The 12,658-nt window shown below is 49.3% G+C and overlaps 1 protein-coding gene across 44 annotated transcripts in view; it reads left to right on the top strand.

Moving 5' to 3' along the window:
* Sun1 (Sad1 and UNC84 domain containing 1) overlaps positions 1–11,755 on the top strand; it is a 47,874-nt gene extending 36,119 nt beyond the window's left edge. For 22 of the 44 annotated variants that reach the window (XM_076561359.1, XM_076561361.1, XM_076561370.1 and 19 more), the window contains 8 exons: positions 509–552; positions 1,432–1,540; positions 3,474–3,728; positions 4,188–4,272; positions 7,754–7,869; positions 9,167–9,334; positions 9,907–9,999; positions 10,285–11,755. In XM_076561359.1, coding sequence (XP_076417474.1) covers positions 509–552; positions 1,432–1,540; positions 3,474–3,728; positions 4,188–4,272; positions 7,754–7,869; positions 9,167–9,334; positions 9,907–9,999; positions 10,285–10,398 — 984 coding nt within the window. In that variant the 3' untranslated portion in view covers positions 10,399–11,755. Of the gene's footprint in view, positions 1–508; positions 553–1,428; positions 1,541–3,473; positions 3,729–4,187; positions 4,273–7,753; positions 7,870–9,166; positions 9,335–9,906; positions 10,000–10,284 lie in introns of all 44 variants that reach the window. The other 22 variants (XM_076561376.1, XM_076561386.1, XM_076561375.1 and 19 more) reach the window with 1 other exon arrangement.
* The last annotated feature ends 903 nt before the right edge of the window (positions 11,756–12,658 follow it).

Raw genomic sequence — 12,658 nt, forward strand, 5'->3', positions numbered from 1 at the left:
GCCTCCACCAAAAAGCATGCACAGAGCATGCTTTGCACAAAATCACTGTGGGTGGGAGAGTCTCACTTGTGTGCTGGTAAACTGGGTCTTGATGTGGGTCTGCAGTGTAGACCATGTGACTCTTGGGGACAGGGCTTAGCATTCTTAGGGCACAGCATGGCAGTTGCTTGTGTGCTCACTGAACTGAACTAAAGCATTATTTTACTGAGTGGGGTGGGGTAAGCAGAATAGTCCTTGGGCTCTTGGGACCAGCTCCTACTTTCTGATTGTTGGTGTCAGGAGAGTTCAGCTGAGCAGGAAGAGGGGTCTCAACCTGTCAGGAGACCCAGAATGCACCTGACCTGAGTCAGGAGGAAGCCCAGCCATACTTACCTTGATGCCTTTGCCCAGGCATTCAGAAGCTGAGTTTTCTGAATTGACTCATCCTTCAGTATGTGAAGTTTTAAGTTACTGAGACATGATTTATAAACTCAAGGCATAACTGTTTACAAAGTCTCCTGTTTCCTAGGCTATCCAGAAGGAGCTGGAAGAAAGCAAGCTGAGAGCAGGCAGGTAGGTGACCTCAGGAGCTCTGAGTTTTTCTCGCATGGTTCTTTGTTAGTATGGAACATGGTGACCAACTATTTACTGACTGCTAAGATTCAAATTGTCACTTGCTACCTAAAATTACCAGCTTTTGGGTATCCTATCGGGACAATGCAAGGGACAGAAGGCCCTGAGGAACTTGGGACTGTCTTTCTCCAGGCAGTATATAGCTAGGCCCCTGCTTGGCCATGAGGAGCCACCCATGTCCTTGGGGGACTCCCTCTTTGGTGCCCAGCAGCCATGCATCTTGTGGCTGCCAAGCTTTCTGCACCTGAAGCTGCTGGTCCTTGTGTGTGCTCCCACTTCCTGCTAGCTTTCCCCTTGTCCCCAGCACTGCATCTTCTTTGCACACTCTGAGTTTGTCTGTACTAACCTTTGTCGTTCCTGCGCTGGGTATGGCTGGGTAGCAGCTTTTGCCGGCTAATGGGCCCTCTGCATGTGGGGTGGGGTGGGAGGGAGTGTGGTGCACATTGCTCTTCCCAGGCCTGGTTTCAGTGAATACTGACTTGGCATGTGAATGTATAGATCCAGAACGTATATCTGGAGATCCCTCTTTCAGCTGGGCCTATTAGCATTCCTTGCAAAGCTGTGGTCATGGGTAGCTCATAGCCAATCCCCAAGGCCAGTCACTAATCATACCCTGACTTATCTTCAGTTCCACTGTCTGTCCCATGAGCATGGAACTGCAGATTCAGCCTCAGGGCTGGGGATAGACGTCAGCTTCATTTCTGGTCTTATTTGTAATTTTGAGGACATAGACGTGCTGCTTTATTTAGGGTTGAGGCCTCCCCTGAGTGCATCTGGGCCCTGACCCCTGTCCCCTCCCTGGTTGATGGCTTCCAGCAGGGCTGAAGAGCAGCCCCTCCTAGACCGTGTGCAGCACCTAGAACTGGAACTGAACCTGCTGAAGTCACAGCTGTCGGACTGGCAGCATCTGAGGACCAGCTGTGAGCAGGTAAGTGCCTGTGTTAGGAGACTTCTACCCGAAGGAAGCTCTCACCCGACTCTGTCAAGATGTTTCTCTGTGGCTGCAAGTACAGACAGATACAGGGACATGAACAGAGACCAGAAGAAGCCATCAGGTGTCACTTTCCCATCATTTTAAGCCCATTCCCTCGGAGACAGGGTCTCAATTCTTGAGGCTGGATCTAGTGTCTTGGCGTAACTGGAAACCAGCCAGCTCTAGAAGTCCTATTCCGTCTGCTTCCCTCAGAGCTGAGATTACAGGCATTTGTGGGAATGTGGCTTGTCATGTGATGAGATCTGTGTTCCAGTCCTCATGAAGAGCTCTTCACCACTGAGCTGTCTCTCCAGCCCCACCTTTAAAAGAATTGCATTTTAAATATTTCACTTATTGTGCATGTGACTGTGCAGGCATATGTATGTCATAAGGATGTAAGAATGTGCTAGGCCATGGTGGCACATGCCTTTAATCCCAGCACGCAGGAAGCAGAGGCAGGTGGATCTCGGAGTTCGAGGAACCCTGTCTTGGGGGAAAACAAAAAAGCAAAAAAAAAATGTAAGGATGTGGAGATGAGAAGACAACTTGGAAAAGTCGGTTCTCCTTCTACCATGTGGGTCCTCAGGATCAGACTCAGGAGGTCAGGTCTAGAGGCAGGCATCTTTACCTACTGAGCTAGCGCTCTCGCGCGCTCTCTCTCTCTCTCTCTCTCTCTCTCTCTCTCTCTCTCTCTCTCTCTCTCTCTCTCTCTCTCTCATTATATTTTAAGAGTTTGTCTATTTTTGTGGTGCTGGGCATGAACCCAGAGTCCAACACAGGCTGTGCAAATGCTCTGACCAAGCTTCATCCCATCCATACTTGGAGGTTGTAAATATTTTCAAGTCAGTCCCATTCCCAACAGCATAGCACAGTCACACCCGAGCTCAGTGCATGACTCTTCCTGGTCACACAGTACAATTGACACCTTGGGAATTAGAGAGTGGTGTGCATGTGTGTGCGCGCATGCACACGTCTGTCTCCCAGTGTCCATAGTAGGCCCCAACTATGCTTGGCCACTTGCCCGTCTGTGTCACAATATGTCACAGATGTTGCATGGCCCACCTCCTTGGGTATTCTGAGAATGCAGACATCTTGTTGTCAGGAGTCCTCATGAGCCACATTCAGACCATAGATTAGAAAATTGAGTTGTGACATGTCTGATAAATTGAGTATAAAGAACTCCCAGAGCAGGTAGGAGGAGAGATGGGTGGAGACAGCAAAGTGCATGGGCAGGAAGCTCTCCTGTTTGCTGGTTAAAATGCACAACCCCTCACTGCATGACCTGGGCGCTGGCTAGTGGGCTGGCAGGCCTGCAGGCTTTGCTTAGTTACAGATGCACTCTGGGGTATTGTCTTGTGGAAATGAGCAGAGATGGGCAGGCATCAGGGAGTCCTGGGTGACTGAGGAAAGAAGAGTGCATGGTGGGGACGGAGAACAGGGTTACGTATGGAGCCTGCCAGCTTTGTGGTAGGTGGATGTCTTGCCTGTGCTTTGCCCCTTGATTGTTTCCATGGGAACCAAAAGAAGTGTGTATATAGTATGTCTATAGTATGACCCAGGCAGCCTCCTCTCTGGCTACACCTCAGGCTGTTTATAAGGAGCGGTGAGGACACGGGGAGGTGGGGGGGGATATGCCTCAGTTGTGGAGCTGTGTGGAGTAGACTCCCCGGGGGTCAGAAAACCCGCATCCCCTTTCTGTAGTTCACCGTGTAAATGGCCTTCAAGCAGCACTCGAGGCCCCTCCGGTGGCTTGGGAAGAGTCCTCACATTTAGTGTGAAGGGGCAGTTGTGCCGCAGTCGTTGCCTGTCCTGCAGAGATGTACTTCTGGGGGCTGTGTTGGAGCAGTGTGCTGTAGTGCTGCACACTTACCCATTCTTTCCTCTCCAGGCCGATGCCCGCATCCAGGAGACTGTGAAACTCATGTTCTCTGAGGATCAGCACGACAGCTCCCTCGAGTGGCTGTTGCAGAAGCTTTCTTCTCGGTTCGTGAGCAAGGATGAGGTGCAGCTGCTTTTGCAGGACCTTGAGCTGAAAGTGCTGCAGAATATCACACACCACATCACAGTGACGGGACAGCCGCCGACATCTGAGGTCATCATGTCTGCCATGAACGAGGCAGGGATTTCAGGAATCACGGAAGCGGTGAGTAAACAGGTTCAGCCTCCACCATAGACCCGTGGTTACGGGGGTGTCAGTGTTCTGAGATGATGCGCTGCTGATGTTGTAACTTGGAAGCACTCCTTAGCTTTGCACTCACTGAATCCTTTTGTCCCAAGGGCTCCCATATGCCAGTTTGTGGTTACACAGCTTCCAGCTGTACTCAGCTTCCCTTAGTTGCCACGCCCCAGCCCTGAAGTCCAACCTTCCCTCCCATCCCCACCCCCACCCCCCACTGATGGTGACAGTGCCCCGGACGCCCTGGCTCTAATACTTGCTATGAGCTGTCGTGCCCTAGTGATGAGGATCTGGCCCCATCCCACCCACTTACTGTCCATGGCTGAAGTGTAGCATGCTTGTGTTCACTAAGCATAGGCATATGAGGTCCCTGGCCTTTGCTTGCATCATTAACCCTCCTCATTCTTCCTTCTTCCGGGCTACCAGCAAGTGCACATCATTGTGAACAATGCTCTGAAGCTGTACTCCCAAGACAAGACTGGGATGGTGGACTTTGCTCTGGAGTCTGGAGGTGAGTAATCAACAGAAGAGTCTATTATGAGTATGAAAGATCAGGCCCGGAATTCGGGTGGGCCTACAGGACATTGTCACACTTTTTTTCTCCCAAGATAGAGTTTCTCAGTGTAGCCCTGGCTGTCCTGGAACTCGCCACCACCACAGGCTACTTGACACACTTTTTTATTTTGTTTATTTTTATTTTTTGACACAGGGTTTCTCCGTGTAGTTTTGGTGTCTGTCCTGGACCTTGCTTTGTAGACCAGGCTGGCCTTGAACTCACAGAGATCTGTCTAGCTCTGCCTTCTGAATGCTGGGATTAAAGGCGTGCTCCACCTCCACCCGGCCTTGACACAATTTTAATATGACAATAGAGTATTACTCTGGATGAGGCCCAAATGCTCATTCTTTCTGGGAAGTTGCCCATTGGGGTATGTGTAAGCTCCATGTTTATGGAGCAAGCCCAGGCCTAGCCCCAAGTGTTAGGACTAAGGATTGATTGCTGTGGCTGAATGCATAGCAGGACAGGAGCTGCCTTGCTTCCACAAAGCATGGTCTGTCGTGGTAGGGAAGTACCACCACAGGGCCCTCACATGTGCAGTGGGTTTGAGATTGTACACCTGGATGAGGCCTGTGAGCCCTTTCTGGAAAGGGGAGAGTGTGGACACCACTGGGAGATGTGGGGCAGCCCAGGAGGTTCCGCTACACCAGCCATGCAGAAGTGACTTTCTGAACTTGTAGAAATTAGGAATTGCAGGTGACATGCAGACTGACACACCTCCTAAAGAATGAGCAGTTTTTAAACTCCCAGAGGAGTGTGGTGGGCCTAGTCCAGTGGAGACACTGTGTCCCACCTTGAGCAGCCTGTGATATGGATGGTCATGAGCTTGGCTGCCATCACTGCTGGGCCATCACATCATCTGAATCTCAGTGTGGCGTGAGCCTACTATTTAGTATGGGAATAGCCAGTTTCTTAGGGCTGGATGGAGCTAGCAGGGTTGCCCATGCTTCTCAAGGAGCCCCTGGTCTAAATGACTTCCCCCCCCCCAAAAAAAAGAACCAAACAAAAACCTGATTTTAGTTTTATACTGTGAAATGAAGTGACATCAGAAATTACATTTAGAGCAGAGGCATTGAATGACATTTTAGCCATGCTGTTTGGGTTGGCAGCTGCCACTTGTTCTGGGATCGTGTTGGAGCTTGTGGATTTGTGTCACCAGCTTTGTTGCCCCAACAGCTGTTCTTAGACTAGAGGAGGATGTTTAAGAAGCTGGCCAGTGTCCAGGAGCTTAGGTCTTTATCTGCAGCATCAAAGCCATGTTATCTGCCTGTTTCAGTATCCCCTGCCCCCTCTGTGCATGTCAGAGACGGTCCTGAAGCTTGACTGTAAGAGATGGATTGCATCTGCTCTGAGGGCTGGGACCTGCTCTGTGTCTCTGTGAGACTTAATTCCCCCCCCCTCATTTTTATGTCTTATATATACTTTATGAGTGTTTTGCCTGTATATATGTCTGTGTGTAACACATTACCTAGTGACTGGAGAGCAGAAGAGGGCATCCAGAATTACAAATGAGCCACTTTGTGGGTGCTGGGAACAGAACCCGGGTCCTCTACGAGAGCAACAAGTATATTTTAACTACTGAGCCATTTCTCCAGCACTGACTGCCTTCTCAGTTCTTATTTCTTGTTAGCATTAACATCCTGTCTGCCTGCTCCCCTGAAGGGGCAGAATGTTCGTCCCCTAACTAGTCACTCCTGCTCCCACTGCTTTTTGGCTAGTGGGCATTTGTTACAGCATTTCCTCCTGTGGACCAGTTAGGTGGCCTCTGGAAGGTACCTGCCCCTGGCACCAGTGCTGTGGGACTCTGGACCCTTACTTAGGAAAAGATGAACAAAGCTTTGAGAGCCACCATCCCTAGTAGTCCACCCTCAGCCCTGTTGTGAAGGGATAAAGTGAACTGACGTCAGAGACACCTGCCGGATAAAAAGTTGAGTGCTCCGTGTAGTGGATAGCTCGGCTTAGCTGCCGAGCTAAGACAAAGGAAAGAGGATGCTGGGTGTTTGTGCTGTGACGTTGTGCTGAGCTGTGTGTTTTGGGTTTTGGAGACAGGGTTTCGCTGTGTAGTTTTGGTGCCTGTCCTGGATCATCTCGCTCCGTAGACCAGGCTGGCCTCGAACTCACAGAGATCTGCCTGGCTCTGCCTCCTGAGCACCACTGGTGCCTGTGTGCTGAGTTTTTGATGTATGTTCAGCCTGATCCTAAGTACATGTGCTAGCCCCAGAGGCATAGAGATGATGGTGATGGTGGTGATGATGATGATGATGATGGTGGTGTGTGTGTGTGTGTGTGTGTGTGTGTGTGTGTGTGTGTGTGTGTATTACTCTAGAATTTTACGGGTATGAGTAGTTTTCCCTGCATACATGTCTTTCTACAGTGTCTAGTGGTCCACGGAGGTCAGAAGAGAGCAGTTGGGTCCCCTGGAACTGGAGTTACAGATAGTTGTGAGGTGCTGGGAAGTGTACCCAAGTCAGCAAGTATTCTTAAGCACAAAGCCATCTACTCATTTTTGTGTTTTTATGTGTCAGCTAAAAAATAAATGCAGGGACTGGGAAGATGGCTTAGTGGTAAAGTGAGGACCAGGATTTGGATCTGAAAACCCACATAAATTCTGGATAAGCATAGCAGCCCTATAATTTCATTGGTTGGAAGGCAGAGACAGGTTGCCCAGAGCAAGTGAGACTAACCAAAATCTGTGAATTCTGGGTTCAATTGAAAGATTCTGCCCCGATGAATAAGGTGATAGATGACCGAAGACAGCCATTGTCAACCTTTGGCTTCTCACCCTTACCTGCACTCACAGATGAAAAGAGAGAAAAAAAAGAATCCAGTTTTTAACCAAAAGTACAGGGCTGACCTTAGAGTTCAAGGTTCTTTTTGCAAGTAAAGCAGATGCTGTTAAAAGTACTTTGGTGGGGGAGTGCTGGGGGCTGGAGGATGGCTCATGGGTAAAAGCATTGGCTGCTCTTCCAGAGGACCTGGGTTTGATTCCCAGCACCCATATGGTGGCTCACAACCATCTGTAACTCCAATTCCAGAGGATCCAAAGCCCTTTTTTTTTTTTTTTTTTTTTTTTTTTGCCTCTGTGGGCATCAGGCACGCATGTGGTGCACAGACATACATGCAAGCAAAACATCCATACACATAAAATAAATTTTAAAATAAAAGGCAAAAAAAAAAACTGTTGGGGGCTGGAAAGACGGCTCAGCAGTTAAGAGCACTAGCTGCTCTTCCAGAGGACCCAGGTTCAATTCCTAGCACCCACATGGCAGCTCACAACTGTCTGTAACTCCAGTTCCAAGGGATCTTGTACCCTCACACAGACATACATGCACATGGAAGTAAATAAATCTTAAAAAAAAAAAAAAGTGCTACTGGCCTCTAGTTCTGACTTCCCAGCTGTTGCCATAAGGTGTAACCCAGTGTCCCTGTGTTCTAGGTGGCAGCATCCTGAGCACTCGGTGCTCCGAGACCTATGAGACCAAGACGGCACTGCTGAGTCTGTTTGGGATCCCGCTGTGGTACTTCTCGCAGTCACCTCGTGTGGTGATCCAGGTGAGCTGCTGTCCCCAGGCCTGGGGCATCGCCCTGTCTACACTGCTGCTTCCCGGAGCTTGCCTCACAGGGAAAGGAAAAACCTGAGTGGTCTGCACTCACCCACTTCAGCGTGCTGCCTTGTGCTCACATTTTGAAGCAATTTTCAGTACTTCTCTGTGAAGCCCCCAATAAGTCTCTCTCTGACCTGTGTACACAGGCCCAGCCTTTGCAAATTCAGGAAGTGGAATGTTGTCAGCAGACCTGAGACAAAGGTCCCCCGGTGTAGGAGCCCACCCTGCTTTCAGAGAATCTTCTAGCTCAGCCTGGACTCCAGCTTCCTGTTAATTACAGATGACCTTGAATTCCTGATCCTAGGAATCTCCCTATCTGTAGCTTGGTGTCCACAGTCACCTGTGGCCCAAAAGTTAAATGGGAAATGCCGGAAAATCCCCAAATTCAGGGAAGTGTGTCATAATGTATGGCAATGGAAGAATATTATACCAAGGTTTGAAACTGGGGAAAACTAAGACATCTGTCACCTTGACATGAGTCTGGCAAGTAGTGTTGACAAGTGACTGTGTGTGGCCTGGTAATCATCATCACTGCAGGCTGGTCTGAAATGCTCCCTGCCCTAGGCTTTGAGGCTTGATGGCAGACACTGGGCTTTGTGTGTCCCATTCACCTGGACATAGGCAATGTTGTAATTTTTTAGTTTTTTCAAAAACTGGGAAGATAGGATTTTCATCTTTTCATTTGTGCCTGTGGAGAATTAGAAGGCATCATAGGTGTGCCTGGCAGACAGCATGGTCTAGAGAGGCCTCTGTACTATCCACTCCACTCTGCTGTCCTTTCAGCTTTTTTGGAAGACTGGTTGTATAGGCACAGGGGTACGCAGTTGGGCATCTCAGCCATCAACCCCCTCTGCTTTTCCTGGAACCTGTGCCCCAGTCCTGTGATCCAGACTTGATTCTGGTGACAAGCCCTGTCCTGAGCCACCTGGGGCTTAGGTGGTTCAATACCAAAGGCTGCCTTGGATAGACAATGCCCAGGTCTTAGCTGTTTGCCAAGATGCTGGACAGGGCCACCCGCTCTCAGGACCACCTGCATTTTTGGTGGCGGCCAAGGCTTCAGGGAGAGGAACAGCTCAAGGCTTCTGTCTGCACAGCTTTGGTTTCCTTGGCTGTGAGACCCAGGGTCAGACAGAGTGACCTGCACACACAGAGGCTTCTGGTTTGCTCATGGTGTTTGTGAAATCACTTCATTCTTATAGTGGTTAAACTTGTCCCAGCCTGACTTGTACTATTTTCTTTCCTAGCCCGACATCTACCCAGGGAATTGCTGGGCATTCAAAGGCTCTCAGGGGTATCTGGTGGTGCGGTTGTCCATGAGGATCTATCCAACCACGTTCACCATGGAGCACATTCCAAAGACGCTGTCACCCGCTGGTAACATCTCCAGTGCCCCCAGAGACTTCGCAGTCTATGTGAGTGACTACTGGCATCCTGGAGGCAGCCTTCTCCTCTCCACCCTTAGAGACGTTTCATTTATCCAGAGGCATAATTTTGTAGTTAACGTCTGCTCATTGCCTGTGAAGCCCTTTCCCATTACAAAGTCCTTTATATTTTCTCTGATATAGAACCCATCATTTTAAGCATATCTAAATGACTCTTGCCCACCCCACAACAACCATCCATCTCCACAACTTCCCACACTTCCAGCTTTGCTCTAGCTTCCCTGCTGCTCTCATCCTGCTTACATCCCTTACTTGGGGCACCCAGAATCTGCACAGTTCTCATGAGGGGATCTGTGCTTTTGGGGTTCTGAGCATGATCATGGCCATCTCAAGCTGGCCCTCTGTGTGGCTGTGTGCATGTTTCCCTAATGGGAGTAACCACAGCTGTCCTTGGATGGTTGTGGGTTATAGGAAGCCAGTGAGTGTACCCCTCCAGGAGGGCCTCAGCAGGCCTCTCAGGGGAGGAGGCCTGTCACTCAGGACAGCAGGGCTAGAGTAGTGTGACTCTTGTTATCTCTGCTATAACACATTGGTCATTTCAGGGACTGGAAACAGAGTATCAGGAAGAGGGGCAGCCTCTGGGACGGTTTACCTATGACCAGGAAGGAGACTCACTCCAGATGTTCCACACACTGGTAAGCACAAGGATCCTGCCTCCCTCGTTCATGTCTTTGTGGGGCCTGGCATATGGAGAGGGTGGTGAGGATTACCCATGGCCTAGCTCTGTGCCTCAGTAAAAGGTCAGACACAGCAGCCGGCCTGTGCTGTCAACACTTGTGCCCTGAATCCCACCTACTTGCTAGGCGTATCTGGGGTATGGTTGCATCTTATTACATATCCCACAGGGGCAAGGGATTGGTCGGGGGTGGTGGGTGGGGGTCTAAGTGCTGATACAAAGTAACTTATTCCCTCAACCTCAGGAAAGGCCTGACCAAGCCTTCCAGATAGTAGAGCTCCGGGTCCTATCCAACTGGGGCCACCCTGAGTACACCTGCCTCTACCGCTTCCGAGTCCATGGAGAACCTGTCCAGTAGAGCACTCCGGCCTTGTTTGTACATGTCTGTATATACCAAGACGCCATAACACTGGAACCCTTTGGGGAAGAGAGCACATGAGCATAGGAACCTGTCACCCTTCAATAAATATGTGATGGACGTGAGGACATGTTGAGTCCTGAGGCTGTGCGTGTGTGCTCAGGGCCCAAAAGCCTGGTGGGCTCTGTGGATTCATTTGAATGTATGATTCTTAGACACTCCCTTTAATTTGGGGAATTTGCTTCAGTGGATAAAGTCAGAAAGCAGAGAAACTGGCAGGTTCCAGGCTGCCGACATGTGGAGGCCGAAAGCTTTGCACTGGCTGTCCTCTGGATGTCAGGAAGGCAGAAGTCCCATCTGCTAGACCCACACATTTCTTTCAGGGAAAACTGTTACTCCATCGTCATCTGACCCCTTCCGGGTTCCCTGGTGGGGAGAGGCTAGGTATGTCCTGGGCTGTCTGCTCTTAGCTGGGACCTACCATTCCCCAGAGGAGTGGATCAGGCTTTTGCTGAGGGCGTGACCCAAAAGGGCAGTGGGGTACATGCACTATGAATGGCACTCTCGGGTCTCAGCTGGGCTACTCCTGGTGGGATTCATTCACAGTACGGACAAGAACCTCTTGAGATGTCAACCTCGGGTGCCCTCAAGCTGTGTTAGGCTCTGCTGAAGGGGGAACACTAAAATGCCACCCTATCAGGTGGTGCTGATGACTCACTCTTGGTCTTTCCCACAGCAGCACTTTCTGCTGCTCTGGGGTTTGCCTCTGCACCATTATTGGCCCTTCTCACCTGACTCAAGTTTGGTTATAATTAATATTTAATATTAGACTATTTTGTGAGCAGACTTTATAACTGATACTTCATCTGGACACTTGAAGTGTTCAGATGTTTTACATAAAGAATTGTTAAGTTTCATTGGTTAGGCAGCCTTGGCAGAACATAAGCTCACTTGCTGGGGCTCCAAGTTGGGATTTAGTGCACATTGCAGGCAATCCTTGAGAAAGTAGCCCAAAGCAGCATATCCCACTCCATAGGGTTAGAGCTACTGTGTGGACGGGTTGGGTGATGTGCACACATTTTGCATACTGCAGGTTACACGCAGAAGCAGAATTTCCTATATGAAACTAAATTTGGGGCTTGGGGTGGAAATATTTTGAATATTTATTTTTAAAGATGCAAGATAGGACTTTGTGCAATGTATTTTTGTAAATGCTTTTCAGAACACTTGTCTTTGGTAGTGCTTACACTACCACCAAATTAAGATGCTATCGAGATGTTTAAATAAAAGAGTTATAATTTTTAAAAGTGCATGTGCTATTTCAAGTGAGTAATAAAAGTGTGTATTTCTTTTCTCAGCTTGTCTTGTCTCTGCCCATGTGGGTGGGGAGGGATTGTGTGCTCTGGAGTTCCTGCTAAGTCCTGCAGGCACTCCCACTCTCTTCCAAAGCCTCCATTCCTCTTCCTGCTTAGAGACAGTCCAGCCTAAAAGGGCGTGGGCACAAGGCCCTGGGCCTCATCTTCCAGAGCACCATGCCACCACAGCCTGCCAAATACATTTTGGAGCATTCGTCATCTGGTTTCCACCACGTGTACAGAAGTGTCACACTGATTGAAGGATCTTCAGTTCATAGGCATTGCTGTTGTTAGTTTTGTCTTTTTTCTTTTCTTTTGTTTTTTAAGGTAGGGTTTCTCTGTGTAGTCCTGGAACTCACTCTATAGACCAGACTGGCCTCAAAGTCAGAGATCCACCTGCCTCTGCCTCCTGAGTGCTGAGATTAAAGATGTACACCACCACTAGCCTGGCTGGGTTTTTTCTCTTATAGAGGACTCCTTTTATTTACCAGGGCTTTGCTCTCCTGACTTGGGTACCTGCTGTCAATTGGGATCTAAAAATATTAGAGAATTTCAGCCAGGAGTGGTGGTGGACTCCCAGCACTCAGGAGGCAGAGGGATGTGGATCACTGTGAGTTCCAAGTCCAGCCTGGTCTACATAGCAAGTTCCAGGCCAGGCAGCCAGAGCAACATAATAGTTGTTATGTTGTTATATTGTCCCTGTCTGGGGAACAATTCCAGAAAGAATTTATGACAAATGGTACCACTCCATCCCGTCCAGACAAGTCATCCCCTGGTAGCACACTCATGCTGCATGCATCACTTGTCCCTTTGTCACCTAGAAGGTGGATCATCAGGTAGACTGACCTGGCATTGGACTGCTGTGCCCAAGTGGCCCGTATGTGGTAATGCCCACTAAGCATAAA

Source organism: Peromyscus maniculatus, chromosome 23 (assembly GCF_049852395.1).
Source record: "Peromyscus maniculatus bairdii isolate BWxNUB_F1_BW_parent chromosome 23, HU_Pman_BW_mat_3.1, whole genome shotgun sequence".
Lineage (NCBI taxonomy): Eukaryota > Metazoa > Chordata > Mammalia > Rodentia > Cricetidae > Peromyscus > Peromyscus maniculatus.